This window comes from Ornithodoros turicata, chromosome 1, assembly GCF_037126465.1.
Source record: "Ornithodoros turicata isolate Travis chromosome 1, ASM3712646v1, whole genome shotgun sequence".
NCBI lineage: Eukaryota > Metazoa > Arthropoda > Arachnida > Ixodida > Argasidae > Ornithodoros > Ornithodoros turicata.
The window spans coordinates 171,100,437-171,118,062 of NC_088201.1; the positions used below are offsets into that span (position 1 = coordinate 171,100,437).

At 45.6% G+C, this 17,626-nt stretch overlaps 1 protein-coding gene across 1 annotated transcript in view; it reads left to right on the plus strand.

Annotated features, from left to right (window-relative positions):
* The first annotated feature begins 6,915 nt into the window (after nt 1–6,915).
* LOC135378794 (uncharacterized) overlaps nt 6,916–17,626 on the plus strand; it is a 93,675-nt gene continuing 82,964 nt past the window's right edge. The window contains exons 1-3 of the mRNA XM_064611887.1: nt 6,916–6,988; nt 8,045–8,086; nt 15,420–15,461. Coding sequence (XP_064467957.1) covers nt 6,961–6,988; nt 8,045–8,086; nt 15,420–15,461 — 112 coding nt within the window. The 5' untranslated portion in view covers nt 6,916–6,960. The remainder of the gene's footprint in view (nt 6,989–8,044; nt 8,087–15,419; nt 15,462–17,626) is intronic.

Below are 17,626 nucleotides of genomic sequence, written 5' to 3' on the forward strand. Positions count from 1 at the left end.
CTCATCTTTGAAAGCAGTTATATGGGTCAATGAGCTGGCACGAGCCGAACGAAATGGGCATTATGATCTGCGTTCTTTCATGGGGTATCATTATTTCATAAATGTTTGGTGGCCTGTTTAGGGCCCCTTTAAGCGAGCAGCGAAAGTCACTTCTTCTCGGACAGCTTAATGCCATTAAGTCTGAATTTTTGCAAAGAAAACAAAGCTTGAACAGCGCTACGAACGTGACAGACACATACTAACAAACAAACAAACACTCCTATTCATTTCTACTGATAGAATTGGAGCTAAAGGCGTGAACCACACTACAAGAACACAGCACATTGCTTCAGGAAAGCATATCAAATGCACCGCAACAGGACCGGCGTCTACACTCATAAAATAGCCTGCCCAAAACAAAGACTTCACCAGGTTCGCGAGGCAATTGCATTAAAAACGCTCGGCCAATCCTACAGATAGCAATGCAAACGTGACTGCCCTTATTTTTTTAAACCACTATTTCACGCAATAGTACATAAATGTATCACTCGTGTCACACGAAAAGGCAAACACATAGCACTTACTTGTCAAGTGGGGTCCCTAGTTCAGAAAAGTGTGTGCACACACACACACACACACACAGACACACAGTCACATTTTCACACTCGCAAACACAAAGTCTATTTTCACAACCACATAAATCCATATTATTCCTCAGGTCAATAATTATCCTACCATCATCAAAAGACGGTACAGACATGTATGCGAACACAAAACAATCAGTCTTCGTTCAGGATGTAACAGGATATCGTCACTCGGCCGGCGCGAACCAAAAAAAGAAAGGAAAGCATGTTAGCTATACATCCAAAAGAAAATGGTGTCGCGCTTTTGCGGAGCAGTTATGGTACAGAAGGGAATTCACTTCTTTTTGCTTTTATTTCCATGCACCCGCATATTTTGCAACAATACTATAGAGTGGAACGGGTAAATGTGAACATCATTTGCTACACACTGTAGCTCTCATCATTTTTAAACCAAGCCACTTAACATGTGTTCATAGGCATACGACCCTTCACCACTAAATAGGGGAGGTGATAATGACTCAGAATAAAATAAAATAAAACAATCATTCCAGCATCGCTGACAGCAAGCTTGGGTACCCAACAGAGCACTGCGCACCCATCAACACGCCTTGGGCTGACCTTACAGACCCGAAGCCTTTCCGAATAGATTCTGCTGGCACTGGAATAAAAGATTTATCGCGAGGGTACTACAGTGTCAGCTCTGCTTCTGTTTAACTGATAAAACAGTGCACCCGAACCTCGCCCCACGCGAGCCAGTTCTCGCGGTTTGGAGGCGTTTTGGTCGCGTTTGGCCCGCGCGAGCCGCACGCGGGCCCGTTCTCGCGATTCGGACGCGTGAGGCGGGCGATCCGTTAGTTCAGAAATCAACTGCAAGAGGGACAGATGCATGACTTTGTAGAGGAGTAAAAAGCATTCCGATTCAGTTCTGCACCTGGCTGTCGGACGGAATGGACGTATCGTTCTGCGCTCCTCGTGACTCATGTGTTGTGTAACTAATTATTTCGGTAACTTTGTTCCCGCTTTGTTTGCGATTTTCATTCCCATACATGTTGGGCGCTGGCTGCTGTTGTGCAGGCAACTCCGACATTTTCTATCTTGAACATGAGATTACTGATGTTCTGAGAAGATGTGGGTTCGAGTCTTACAGCTGGCTAACCTTTTCAGTGACTTTCATCTTTCATTTTCTATCTTCTTCTGCCTTGGGACCAGAGTAGCGCTGGCGTGATTCTAAATAATTTTGTCATGAAATTAGTTGAGAAAGCAACCGCTAGGGAGGTGCAGAATTGTGACTTATAGAGGAGAAAAAAGCATTATGATCCAGTTCTGTGCCTGGCTGTCGGATGGAGGAGTCACATCGTTCTGTGCTACCTATGATTGCTGTTGTGGTGGGCTCATTTGTTGTGTAACTAATTTTTGTTGTTGTTAGCTATTGATGGTTAGCATATTTACTCTTGCTTTCCCAGCCTCTGTGTTATGAGTGTTTTTCTCCTCGCGTGTTCAGAGCTGTCCTAACCTGCCCAGACATATCATGATGACGTCACAGTTGACGTCACAGGATGTCCGGAACTGGTGGTCATAGCTGCGATGCTTTGCAACCGGTCTCTGTGCTTCGTCGCCCAGCGATGGTCAGTGGCCGTTCTGGGCCGCTTTCTTCAAGATGGCGTTGTTGATCTTCAACTAAACTCCTTCTCTCCACTCTATCTACATCTATTTTTTTTCTTTTTGATGGACACGAGTTGTACACAACGCTCAGCTGGTCTGGACACGAGCTAGATGCTCTCCAATTAGTGTGGTGACTCCCTGGAGGGTGTTGATTAATGTGGGTGGTCCCAATTAGCTCTAATTAATAAATTAACCGTGTTCAGGACAGTTGAGCGTTGTGCACAGCTCGTGTCAAGTCATTACTACTTGCTACTTGACAACTCATCCATATCGGAACAGTTCGCTGTGAAGTCGGCCGAGGACACACCATCCCCTGCCCCCCCTGTGACATTGGTGACTGTTGCCCACCTCAACATGGCTGACAACGGCGAGCAGTTCTATCATCACCACTACCACTACCAACATCGTTTCACATATGCAACTGTAAATATATCCCTTGTTTGCAGCGAAATGCATTGTCACTGTTTGGCACGCAGGGTCGCTTGAGCTTGAAGAAAAAAACAGGCAAGTTATCCATTTGACGACATTGTTGATTCATCAAGCACAATTTATTTTCTGGATGCCAGATAGCGAGTTAGCTGTGATGACAAAACTTCGGCCTTTGCAACACTTACCTCATACAGCTGTCGCTGTAAAAGTGTCCCCCTGACCTAGCGTCATCTCATGAGGGGTATACATGGACGAGGTCACAGGCATGGCGCGAGTTCTTGTAAACTAATTTTCTCAGAAATTCACGTTTCGCAATGAAAATATTTTGTATTATTTTGCGTCAGTGTTCCCGAAGGTAGTATCTTCATTACACGTGCTAAAAATATAGGTTGGAATTGTTCGCCGTGCTAAGCTCCTCAGCCGCTGCTCCCCCGTTCATTACACATTCTATATCAGGACAACTGTGACGTCAGCAGCACCAAGTCATCTATCGACAAGAAGAGGGCGACCAATGCTCTGCCACGAGGTCATTCTGTTTATCTATGGGTGTTTGACACTTTTTCTTGATAAGGGGCCCCGCGTCTTGAACGCCAAACTGCACTGACGGGCTCCCGCGTAAATACTGAGGGAACGCGTTAATAGGAAAACCATTAATTTGAAATCTTCGCTTTGTGGCCATCATGGGAACTGTTCCTCCTTCGTGCATGTCTTCATCGTTAGTATGAGAATTCGCTTATCCGACAGTAGCCGAGATTTGTTGCACAAAGGAGGGAAAAGACGTGTCCATGACGACGAATCATGAGCTCTGGCCACAACAACATAGACGTAACGTAACAACACAAGACGAGCTCAGAGGCCTCTCAGGCTTCGTCGTCACGGATCATGTCCATTCTGTATGACTTGATTTGTGTGTGACTTGACTGTGGTGCCGTTCACATAAGCAATGGCATAGTCACACTCGTAACGTGCGCTATGTGACCCATGATATTAGGTTTTGGTAACGCTGTGTCTGGAAGGCTGGTACCTGCCACTCCTTTGTGTTCAATGCAACCGTGTGTTCTATGTAATGTAAACTTTCTTTAAGCAGCTTTCGAGTGCTGGTAAGGTCAAGTTTGAGTAGTTATAAATTCTGTGTGCAGCCAGAGAGCTTCGGTCTCTTTTATTTTCAGCGGCTTTGCACAGAGCTTTCATTGGTGAAGCTCTCGCCGTGACAGGAGGGCGTTCACGTGTTAGGTGACCTCTCGTGGCATCCACTCAAACGTTGCCTACCTGCGAAGTTTTTAAATTATTTGTTAGCCCCGCGAAGCAACTGTGGGTACGAACGCAGTACCGACGTGGACAGATGGACAGAGGACAGCAGGAAGGAGTGGCACACGGTGGGGGTTAGTATGCGTCCTGGGCCGACTTGAGGGGGAACTGTGTTGACATTCGCCTGGAAAGTATACGAAAAACCAAGGGAAATCCTGAGACGGCCCAGGCGGTGGTAGAATTCGAACCCACCACCTCCCACTCTGGTTGTGGAAAGGGATCATCCTAACCACTATGCCACGGGAGCTGGCCCAAGTACAAAATGAGGTTGGTTGCTGACTTGAAAAAAAAAAGGATGGCGAACGGTCGACTTACTCCGAGCATGGTGTTTGTTGTTTGGGTCACCAAAAGTAGAGTCGATAACTGTTTCCCCTACATGAGTCCTGGCCGGAATGTGCATCGTCGGAATGACATGCAATGTCCCAGAGGACAGATGTTCATGGTCTCATGCTAGGACGGTGTGGGTAGAACTGGCTGGCAGGCTCTGTGGAGCGTGACTAACCACTTAATTATCAAGGTGCGTGGCCTGACCTGCTGCAGATATTACGGATTACCAAGGCGTCCTGTTCTCCGTATCGGACATTGCTGATTTTCGCGTCGGGTGTTGTTTTTGGAGTCTCAAGCTTCCCTTACTAAATGACCCAGAAGTCAAAGTTGAATGACAAAACTGGTTGCGAAAACAATGTTTTTATGCGAATTTTCGCCCAGTTGCCTGGCAATTCTTAAAGCAGGGGGCTCTACCCGCTTGCGGTTTTGGAGAATAAGAGTGCGTGTGAACACCGGCAGTGTAGAGACGCACTCTTGCAGCCCTTAGCTGTGCTGCGGCACCCTGACTCACAGGGCCGTGATACAGCCAGTCAGTTGAGGACGGGACGAGACGCTTTCATGTATAAGGATGCACGCATGGCGCAAGTTTCTCGTCAAACGGAATGTTGGGCCTTGACACCGCGAAGCATGGTCCTCTCTCCTGCTAGCTGTGCCGACGATGAATGTCAGGAAATCGAGGCTCGAGTACACCCGAGCTTAGATAAAAGATTTCTCTTGTCGCCGACGAACATGACATTCAACGCGCTATCACTGTGTCGCACTTTATACTCAGTCATCACCAATAATCGTGTAGTCAGTCGAGATATCCCACCGCCCGTGAAGCAAATAGAGACGAATGGCTCTCAGGACCGCTCACACAAGAGGAACTTTTAGCCGCTCACTCTGCACTGCCGTGTGGAAACTGTTCGCGCGGATGGTCTTCCTGTCGAGTTTTATAAGTGATTCTGGAGGGTTGTTGGGATCTCAACGACTACAGTCGTGTCATAGTCACAGTCTTTAGTGTTTGCCTTCTCCGTGGGTTACTTTGTAGGGCAATGCAGACGGGTTTAGTCGTTCTCCTACTTAATATTTCGTTGCGTAAGGAGGACCAGGACACAGCCTTCCATTACATTGTGGCCATGTGGTAACGAAAGTCCTTCGTAAAACTCATCTTTTGACGGCAACTCACCTCCTAGACAAAGTGTTGAACCCATCCCAGACTTCTTCTAATCCCGGCAGGCCGACCAGCCTACGCAGTTTGGTGATATTTTTTTTCTGTCAAAGCGTCATTTGACCAGTTGAATGCCTTCGATCGTGCACTGCACAGATACCTGTTTGCAATGTTTAGGGCTTATGGCTTTCTGGGGATTGGGTGCATCGTATCCAGGTTGTTATTGGGTGCAAGTAGCCGTGTTTCTGTCGCTGGAGCCTGATGAAACAGTTGACATCTCGTGTGGTGTTTGACAGGGGTGTCTCTCTCTCCACAGCTCTTTGCGCAATGGCGATCAGGCCTATTCTTGTGTCCTGCCGTCGCTTTCTGCTTCACTTAGGGTGCCTGGCACGTGCGCTCACTTGTCTTCGGCTATGTCGACGACATTTCAGTAGTTTTGCGGCGGGAGATCTGCTTAGAGGTTGTTCTGAAAGCCTTTGAAGATCACGATAAAGTGTTAGGGGCCAGGCTGAACAGATGAAAATGTTCTTTCTCCATCTGAATACTTAACGTTCATATGGTTTCCCTTTGGGGTCTCAGTAAAGTCCCTTCATTCATAAAACAGTCTCCCACATTCACGAGTGCAATCCGTGTCTCATGACTCGATTTGCCTAGCTCAATTCATAATCATTTCGTCGTCTCAATCATCCAAACGTTGAATTTTTATAATCCATAATACGTTAATCCCGCTTTTTTTTTTTCCGCATCCCGGTCTTACTCTGGGAGGATACATTTTCACCTCGTCTAAACGAAAAGAAGTATTACGTCCCCGATTGCAGGCGAATAGATTATGCTGAGTAGCATTTCATAATACATGGCTAACATGTATCTGTCATCTACAAAATAAATTGTGCAAGAGGAATAGACGATGTCGGCCAATATGAATAACGTATCTGTTTTTCAAACTCACGCGGCCCCCGGGGAGAAGGGCACAATGTGTTTGGCTGCAAATATGGCATATATTTACCTTTGCATATCTGCATATCACGGCAAGCCCTTTCACCATCACCACCACCACCTTGCATATCTGAAACGATGTCGGTGGTGGTGGTGATGACGTAACTACTTGGCGTTGTGGGCCATGCGCAACAATACAACTGCCACAGAGAGGGGTTGTGCGTTTTGGACCGGCTTCAGAGCGAACTGTGAGGACATGGAAACGATGTCAACTAGCGTACAGGTATGTGTTGCGCATGACATGGAAAATTAGGTTACTTCGAGGGCTACAGCCGATGTGCTGTCCGTCTGTCATTGTTATCCTTGAGGCAGAGCAGAATCTATACTATGACGGAGGCATTCAAATTCTCACCCTCTAAAATTTTCTAGGTATCGCAGTTCTGTCCAATGTATACATTTCTACAACTTCACTTTCAGGAACAAGGCAATTTCTGGCATCACGCACGTGTATAAGGAGAAAGAGAAGAAGAGTCTCTCGCGTTCAGAATTGCGTTCTGTAAATCTCATTTGTTGTGTGAGTTCATCATGCAGAATTCCTCGCCCCAAGATAAAGGTAACGTATTTCAAGCTATTTGTTTTAAGTAGTGGCATAATTATTTGGCAGTAATCATTTATGAAATCATAACGCATATATGAGAAACGTAATCTACTGATATCCTGTAATTCTGTACACTGTAAACTTTTTCACACCTTTAAAGGTGTGCGCTATGCACATTCAATATGGTTGCGTAACATTGCATCTCCAGGATGATATTTTACAAAATTCGGAAAGCATTACTAAAGATCAAGTGTCAGTGCAAATCTTGCTTTCATTATGTCTTGGATATCGTAGGTACGAGCTAATGCATATATGCATCGCTATCGATAATCGAGCACGCGCAAGTGTCTACAATACTGTTGAACAATGTTGAGATGTTGCAAGACTGAATTTTTGGAGGACAGACACCACTCGAGTAAAGAAAATTTGTGCGAAACCGTGCTCCATTATGATGTTACCAAAATTACACCTAAAAAGGCGTGCGCCATGCACGCTATTACACCTTTAAAGGTGTGAAAATATTTAGAGTGTAGGAAGAGCTAAGCGGATACAGTTGCAACTCCCCATTCATTATCTCGCAATAAAGTTGTTGTTGTTTTAGGAAATGCTCGCTGGGTACGACAGTTTGGCAGATTCGTAATTGACAGTTGGCTCAATGCAAACAATTGAATCTCAGCATCTGCCTTCGTCTCGGAATACACACCCGTAGAGTTACGCCCTATTAACTCAATCTTGTCAGGAAAGCGTTAGCCTTCAGCGTGTACGCACACAATGATTGTCGAATCAGGTTTCTCTACTAAGCATGACGGTTCGCAAGTAATAAGCGTAAAAACTATTGTGCGTGCATGTGCGCCACGCTAACATAGTGTCTAAGTTTGCCAGCTTTACTTAACATTCATACGTGTGAATGCGATGGTCATGATCACAAGAAGCGATTATCAACTTCACTTGATGTAATCCTCTGAAGCACTCTCCGAGACCACGTTCTTTTATGCACTACGGAGCTGATGGCCGTGCATAAAAAGTACAACAACCATCTCCTCCACGTAATTCTTTGAATTTCCTCTTTAGGACCCAAGATGAAAACTGTGTCCGGTCCAGGCGATGCAAAGCGTAAGTAGCACTTGTTATGAACAGTGGATAACCTTCGCTAGGGCCGGCGCAAAGTAACCAGCTGTGAGAAAACAGGACAAAGGAAGTACAAGAAGTCATACGAAAGCTGGACTAGGAACACGTTTAAAAAAGAGAGTAGGAACAGCAAGGCGCCAAGCCTGCGCAGACTGACTCGTGAATGGCAAGACAAGGCGGACCATACGGGGGACTGTATGTGTCTTATCAATGTTCGTTAGTTACACTATTCTGTTCAAGGCCTTCCACCTACCCGTGCACACATTGTGCATATGGTTTTATCCCGAAACGGAATAAAACCATATTGCAGCTTGAATAATGGGTTGTGGCTGTACCTCAAGGAATTCTGAAGCCATTTCCAAACTTTTGAAGAAATCCCCTGGTACATATTGATCTGTGTACATCAAAACGCACATCAAAACGTTTCTGCGATCCCGCGTTACGAAGCTATAGCAATCTAAAGGTCGCGCAATGAGCGAACTCCTCCATCACTGTCAGCTCTTAACCTCCTCGACCGTTTTCGGAATGACGACTCACGTTGGAGAGAGTAAGCGCATTCGGTTCCGGCGACGTAAGGTATTGTAAAGAGAGATTGCAGACGGCCGCTGGACCGGCTACGGCACGGTGACCCCCGGGAAATTCGGGGCAAGCGCGCACACCTAAAACGTCACTTCCTGTTTGTCTGCCAATGTCTCCCAGCGCTGTTCGGTGCCACCGTCGACGGTGTCTCGAAAAGTGCCGTTTTACAAACCCTACAGTAGAAAAACCGTTCAAGTGATGAATGTGCGACTTTGCGTGTCGTCTCGATGGACTGCAACGTACGAAACGATCCCATATATTTAGTGGGTTGCGTTGGGTTTCCCAACCCGTTTAGGTGAGAAAATACATTCCCAGAACTATCCTTACCTTTGCAAGAGAACCGACGTGGAAGCCACATGGCTCCTTTCACTTAAACGACCATAAAAATTGCGCATTGCGAGTGTATAGGAATGCAGAGGCATTCCAGTGAAAACGTGTGAGTAGAGGCCGATTCGAGCAAGCCCAAGATCTCTTAGTGTCTGATTCCTTTCTTCGTGCATGTACATTCGCGGCGCTCTTTGTTAAAGCTCAGCTTCGCCGATTTTCGAGTGTTACAGAATGGAATGGACTCACACGATGTGTTCATAAGGGAGCACTGATTATGTATGCAAAATAGTTATCCCAAACTACTCGCGGTTTTTCGAAAAAAGTGATTTTTTAGTTTAACTGACATTCCGTCTTGTGGCGCGCAAACCTTGTGTCGACGACACATTCGTGGTCTGCCCGTGCTCCGGCTTGGCATGACATTTGGCTTGGTTTCTTCCGCCAAGCCGGCCGGTTTCTTTTGCCGAGCAAAAGCTGGAACTGCTGGAACTGAAACATTGGAACTGCGTGCCGAGAATGCGTGAGCGTTTTGCTCCCGTCTGCGAGAACTATTCCATGCAGCACGCAGTTCCAACGTTTCAAACCACAATTTTCCGAAAGGCGAAACAAAAAGCTATTGACTGCAACAATCGGTTACAACTCCGACTGGGTGCCACCTTCCAAAAGCAGCGATTTGATCTGTTCATTTCGCTCATATACGAATGTAACGGAAGCCATGCGCAACTTGTTTCACACGAAGCCGAAGATGTCTCGTCCGGGATGCTGTGCCAACCTTATCTGCAGCAGGAGACTGCAGGGGCAGGACTAGGCAGCAGATAAAGGTAAGACGCGTAACGTTAGACAATTCAGCCATGCGGTACAAATGCCATCACATAGAAAAGAAGAATACGCTATCTGTCAGTTGCTGCTTCATCCTTTAGAGATTAGGCCCCAGCGGGTGTATTCTCAGTACAGATTTGGAATTGCCTTATTTGGTAAATGATTTCGCAGGCATTCCGGCACCACCAAAGAGCTTTCACTCCATGTCTCAACTATCACCGTCTGGGTTTCAAGCTGAAGGCTGTCACCATTGCCAATCAGACGCCCCTCCAAAGTTCATCTGTTTTTGTTGACGGAACAGTGAGACCTGGTACTGAGACATTTCATTTTCTGATGAATCAAGCGCATTGTATCACTTGTGCTCGACTTCTTGTGTTCGTATACCCTTGCTGTTGCTCGCTAGCTTAGAGCAACCATGCATGAGGTGTTTGTGTTCTTACTCCAGCGCTTTCAGAGTACATTTATGCAGTATCATCGTATAGTATGCACGGCAGCACATCTTGTGTATTTTGAGTAAGGTATAAATTAAAATGTTGGCTCAGCTGTTGCATTTTGGTCACAAGTAAGGTGTTCTCAAGGGCAGTTTCATGTGTGCAACAGCACATACCTTTTCTCAGTTTTGAGTAAGGCAAATCGAAATCTTCCAGTTGATGTGTTTCGGTCATAAATTATGTTTTTCGAGACGTTTCAGGATTACATTCAAACAGCATAATGTGTAGAACAGTACATTCTCTCAGGTTTAAGTAAGGTAAATCTGTACGCTGTTGTGTTGGAAACGCTGTTGGAAATGCAACATAAGCTTGTGTTGCATTCAACTGGTATCATGTGTACGAAAACTTGTTTTATGCCTTTCTCTATCTACTGTACTAATATTGTGAGTACAGAGACATTCCTGCAGAACATACCCGAGCATCTTGTGTGCTATTGTTGGTATGATCTGCAGCAGTATGTTGATAATGTTAATTATTCAATGACTTCAGCTAACATTTACATTCTTACTTCCAGGTAAACCTAAAACGCAGATGCCCTACCCCTTGGTATGCTTAGTTCAAGATTGTACCGAAACAATCCACCTGGAGCATTAATTTTCAATTGACAGTGGCATTACTATCACAACACACCACACACCACTGGCTGTACCTTCACAATTCTACATAAAGATATGTAAAGTTTCCGGAACGAAATATGATGAAGGTCCATAACGAAAGATACTGAGACGAGGGATAGGAAGGGACGTACACAATGTCTCTACATAGTGTGTGCATGTCCCTTGTATTTCCTCTTCAGGTCTCGCCATCATAGACACTATCACCAGCTCGCTTACTGTTGAACCGTTCTTTCAACGATAAAGGTCACCTTCACGAACTGGATGGCAGCCAACGTGCTGTCAATACAAATAATTATGGAAGGAGCTCAATATGATCCTTAGGCCGTGCGTGGTCATTGCTTTCTGACAAATAGTGACTTAGAATTTCAGGACAGTGCCTGCAAGGGTAGTATTCTTGTTCTCACCCTTCACCGTCATTGTGTGTCATCGGTCACCTGTCATCTGCTAACATGTACAAAGCTAAAACAAAGTATATTTCTATTTCTTTGAATACAGTTGGTACAGCACATTGTTTTTTACACCTTCTTTGGAAAAGATAAATAAAAAAATTATCTACTCTGCAAGTCTCCTGTCAGCTCTACAGAGCAGCTTCGAATTTCACTGGAAGCCACGTGTGAAACCTAGACCAAACTAGTGTAGAGGGTCCATATAGGTCATAGATAGATACTATTATTATTAGATCATAGGTCAGGCTTACGTCCTGGTTGGTAGCAACGCAATTAAACCTTATTGAAAGTTGGTGCAGGAGGTGACCAACATAACTAAACAAAAAAAAAAGTGCAACCTTAAAAGCAACCTTAATACGCCGCAGTGGTCTTTTCTCCTTTGGTGGTTTTTACCTACAAATACATCTCCAGCCTTAGTTGCTGAGCATGCAGTTATTTTCGTTGAGCGCTGCAGTTTGTTTCTCTGGACAAGCAAGCCCGGGCTTACCCATTTTGATAAGGGTCTTTCAGCTTTGACAGGACATTTGTGGACAAAACATTTGGAATCTGCGTATTTTGCTACAAAGTGCACAGTACAAGGCAGAGGACAGCATCAACCATTTCCACCAAAGTTATTAAATTTGTGATAAAGTACATATACCTTTTGTCACTGACTAATTTGGTGGCAAAGGTACTTGAGTGGCAGTTTTGCCATTTTAAGCACATGTTAAAAGAAAATTAGGGTATGGGAAGTGCTGCCTGGTTGAACATGTCGAGTGCACAATATAATAATTGGGGGTTTACGTCGCAAGACAACTGAGTGTGGAATACACAGCACAGTGTAATGTTCCTTATTCTGGCAATGTTAGCATGGTTCAAGAAGTGGGAAATGTTGCACTACCGTTAATAATATCTATTGGGCCCAGCAAGCAGGATACATAAACCCTGATTTGAAGACACCATGCCTAACTCAAACGCAGTATGAGGTCGACCCGTACGTGTTTATTTGCCAAACTATTACGAATGAAATATGGCCTGTGTGGTATACAACTATGCGCACACTCAATTAAACATGCAAAAAATACGTATACGGGCTCTCGATCTACATGCCGCGATGCGCTCTACGAGATAAACAACACAGTACAAAACTACATTCAACACTTTTTGTGCGGGGCAACCCTAATAACCACTTTCATATAACCGACGAATGGTTGAACGAACGCAGTTCGAATGGTCACGATACATTCCTACGTCGTTCATTGCGGTCACACTATGTTGCTGCACAATATATGTATCCCGTGTAACAAGCCTGGCAATCGCACGACGTGCATGGCAGAAATACGGTCTTCTTTCTTTGAAGATCAGTTCTCTGCAGGTATATGCTCAAACGACAACCAAGTCTCACATGGTTGCTCAATCGCTCCCATTCCTGCAGTTGTAGTAAAAGCAGCAAACGGGTCGACGTGGATGGTAGCTGAACGGTTGAACTGTTAAGTTCTCGAGCACACAATCACAATTTCACGTCGAAAATGGTGAGTTCGCCAGTTGTTGTTTCTATCGTTCAATAGTTTTCGGCATTACCTCGGACGAAACGCTCATCGTAGCCGGCGGCCATAACTGGATTTCCTCGCAAACGGCAGAAGACGCCAGGGAAGTCGGAGAAAGCCTCAGCTTTCACCCAATCAGAAGCACGATTCTCTATCTACGTAGATGGAGCAGGTTTTTCCCATTTACGCCACAAAAATGGCTGCGCCCATGGCTTGTTTTGGTTTCTTTGATTAACTAATTTTCGTAATAGGAAGACAACATTGAGAAACGAAGGTGCACTTCGAGGGCAGTTGGATGTGCTCGTTCTGAATATCACAACCGTTTTAATACACCGGGAAATCGGCGTAGCTGACCTTTAAGAAAATTTGCCATTGTCCCGGTATCAGGGATACGTGGAAGACGAGCTCAGATGCTTAACGCCTCCATTAGCGACCTGAATTGACAATATGTAATTGAGATCCCTGATCACATCGAAGATAATTGCGGATTTCAGGCATGTGTGTCGCCCGTGGAGCCTACAGGGTAGAGAGTGGCAAGTACGGGGATTTTCTCGCGTGATAGTTCTACGCATACGAATAGCAAGCTAAGTTATATTCACATCTGGGCCGCAATAGCCAGCACGTGCTGTTAGGAGCACGTAGGGCAGCATGCAAGAAACACGATGGAAAACCGGTATCGATGTAACTACTACACGGCCCCAAGTAGACTGGTATTATTATAGGGCAATTTCCTTCATGAATGATACATTGTGGATGTCAATCAAGCCGGTTCCATCGAGCGCAGAAATCAGCACCGGAATACCAAAACATGTTCCAGGGGGAGGAAGGGAGTTGCCGCAAGACAGAAGCCGCCGATATTTCGAACAGAGACTGTTCTTCTTCTGGGCACCGTCCTCATCATCGGCATGGTATTTAAAGGGTTAGGTGTGACGTGTTTAAAGGTTCATGCGAATTGTTCAGCCCGGAGGGAAGAAAGTGTCCGTACGGGCTTCTACGGCCGGACTGAATGGCCGCTTTGTTAGAGGGTGTAGGGGATTTTGTGAACGATCTAAGCTCCAGACCGGTTACAGAAAAATGGGAGGTTCACGAACCCGTCGACGAAACGGGACAACAGCCAAGAATTGGCAAACATAGCGAAAGATAAGAAAGTTAGTGGTTACGCGGGGAAAATTCCAGAAGGAGCAAAGTTTTTTTTTAATTTTTGTAATACAAAGTTGTAGCATGCAATAAAGAAAGCAGAAAGCAGTGGCCGTGCAGAACATAACAGATGATAATGGAGGTAGAAGGGAAATGCATACATTATTTGTGAAGTGTTTCTAGGGTGGCTTGTGATTTGTTGATACCGGACGGGTGAAGAGCGTTGAACTTGTATATGAGATAAGACTCCCTATCACGTCTGTCACGTGTGGATCTGAACCCAGTTTCTAGAATATATTGTTTAATGTTGTCAAAATTGTGACCAGGAACGACTGAACGACGAAGGAAGTGTTCGGCGACTGCTTTGGGGAGTTGGTTGGACGTGTCGGTTGTGTCCGGTAAGGCGGCTGTTCATTTGTTGGCCGGTTTCACCAATGTATTGCATAGAGCAGTCGGCGCATTCAATACAGTATATGACATTGGAGCTTGTGCACATGAATGCGTGGTTAATGGGGTGGGTGTAATTGCTCACAGTGCTTTTGATGGAGTTAGCCTGTTGAACGTGCTTGCATGTTTTGCAGCGCGGGAGGTTGCAGGGTCGTGTTCCGGCGACAACATTAAACTATATATTCTAGAAACCAGGTTTAGATCCACACGTGACAGACGTGATAGGGAGTCTTATCTCATATACAAGTTCAACGCTCTTCACCCGTCCGGTATCAACAAATAACAAGGCACCCTAGAAACACTTCACAAATAAAATATGCATTTCCCTTCTATCTCCATTATCATATGTTATGTTCTGCACGGCCACTGCTTTCTGCTTTCTTTATTGCATGCTACAACTTTGTATTACAAAAAAAAAAAAAACTTTGCTCGTTCTGGAATTTTCCCCACGTAACCACTAACCTCCTTATATTTAGCTATGTTTGCCAATTCTTGCCTGTTGTCCCGTTTCGTCCACGTGTTCATGAATCTCCCATTTTTCTGTAACCGGTCTTTAAACACGTCACACCTAACCCTTTAAATACTATGCCAATGATGAGGACGGTGCCCGGAAGAACAGTCTCTGTTCGAAATATCGGCGGCTTTTGCCTGAGGAAACTCCCTTCCTACGTCGCTACCGGTTCGCTGGATTTCTACCCATCAATGTTCCAGGCGGGATATGTGTGTACAGACATGCCACTACCCTTCAAGTGCAGGGATATGAGGCTTGAGATTTGTCTAGAGTAGACTTGGTTTCGTTTAGAAAGCCGGATGAAAGAACACTCGGCAAATAAGTAGCTATACCACTGTGTGATCAGAGCTTTGATGTCCAGAAAAATTTCTCGCCTTCCTTTAGGCTAACCATTCTTTTCTTTTTTTTTTTTTAATCTTAGAGCCAACGCCGTCTGCCCCAGCAGTGCCCGTCGCTACGTCGGGTAAGTAACACTAATCTCCGGATTCATCACGCCTACACTCGAACCTCGACATAACAAAGTTCACGGAGATTGCGATTTCCTTAGCTGCATTGAACATTTCGTTGTATCGAAATTGACGGTGTTTGAATTGTCTTACGCTGCGAGTTCCAAAGGGGCACTACATATAATCCAGCAAAATCCCACATTCCACAAAGTGGCAAGCAATCAGTGCTCTTGCTCCCGCTGCTCTGCTGCTCCAAATACTCTCAACTGCTCCAACATTTCTCTGAGCTGCTTCAAATACATAGCAGGCGCCTCCCAAACTTGAGACGTGACGGTAACCTACCCATACACAGTGTTTTTGACAGCAGCTTGCGATCCGGTTGACTGGCGCACGTATAGCAGCTAGAATAGCGATACGCCCGGGGTGCGGTGTGAGCGCGTTTGTCGTGATTGACGTGGTTCCCCACAATAGTTTACATCAGGAACGAAGCGCGAATTATAGAGCAATTGCTTGGTTCGGAATGGAAACAATCCGTTATAACTGCCCATTAAAGCCCAAGCACACTACCCCCTGCACGATTTATTGGCAAAAATTAAGATAAACGTCAGTGGAATTCACAGTGCACTGTTCAGTTGAGATTTTTATGTTAAACGCCTATGTAGCATTTCTTTAACGCACAGTGAGACCCCGGTGCAGTGTCGTCCTGTCCGCTGGTCGGAGACATAGAAGCAGTGGGGTGGGGGTGGGATGTCGGACTTGGTTGTGGATGCTTTGGCATTCAGTAGGTCACGGAAAGCGTTCACGCGACTACTTCAACTATGCGATATCACTGAAATTACCACACAGGAAAAGAATGCATAAATACACGACCGGTATCAGGCGACACGTGCCGAGTTACAAAGCCTTAATTCATGCTGATGGACGCATAGCTGCCAGTAGATAATAAGGTGCGTAAATTAGGTATTTAGGAAGGCAAGTTCTTTATCAGATAGTGCAATAGATGGTTGGTTAGAAGCCAAGAAACCCTTCCTTAGTTTTTCTGATATTCTTCGTCAATGCTCCGAGCTCAAGGCTGGAGCACAATTCTAAGGCTCTTCGCTTAGCACCCTTGAAGGCTGTTTGATTCACCTTGACAAAGTTCTTGTCCAAAGCTTCCGACTTCTTTGCTTTCAACACAGCGTCAGGCATAATGACAAATCCCCCTTCTTTATCAGCCAACAACAAGGAGACCCCAGCGTCCTACAAAAAAACCTCTTGACCACATGCACGTCGATCGTCCTCCTCAATGCACAATAGCTCCCCTCAAGTGCCTCGACGCCATCCCTCACACAACTGTCCCTGTCTTCCTCCTTCGCACTTTGTGTAACCTTCCTTACTAGCGTGAGGGCATCAGGCTTGGAAACGTGAGGCGGGATACAAAACTTCGGACCCAACTCCAGCACATTGCGCACTTTTAGGGGGACCTGCACATCACCAATGACAACCACTTGCTGCGGCCGCCGTTCCCTGCGTAAGGATCTGCTGATCATCTCACGATTCATCCCACTCGAAGGTTGTAAGAAGGGCTATCGGAACGGCCGCAATTAGATCAGCACTAGAGCGTTCATGTAACCACACAGTTAGAGCGGCTTTGGAGGATCAGTACCTACGGTTAGTTGACGCGGGGTATCCTGATCATATCACCACTAGCATTGCTGAGAGACTGATGGCTTCGGTACTGTGAAAACAGGATACGGTGCGGCAAAGGCCTCCAGGTAGACCAGTCATTTTGCCATATGTCCATCGACTATCCAACAGTATCAAGAAGGTAGCCAATAGGTTCCAGGTGCCTACGGTCCTTTCGGCAGCGCATCGCATACTTTTGGCGGGGGAAGGCAATTGTGTTAGCCAACCATCTATTGCACTAAAGAACTTGCCTTCCTAAATACCGAATTTACGCATCTTATTATCTACTGGCAGCCATGCCTCCATCAGCATGAATTAAGGTTTCGTAACTGGGCACGTGCCGCCTGATACCGGTTGTGTATTTATGCATTCTTTTCCTGCAGTACAGTTCAGTTGTGAGTGACGCTTGTGTTTGTGTTCTCCCTTCAGTCCTTGTCTTTCGCGTCCCAAAATTTTGCAGTATGCTGTCTCACCTACTAGCCCAACTCTCTGCGCTTGTTCCTCCTGACTCTCTTTT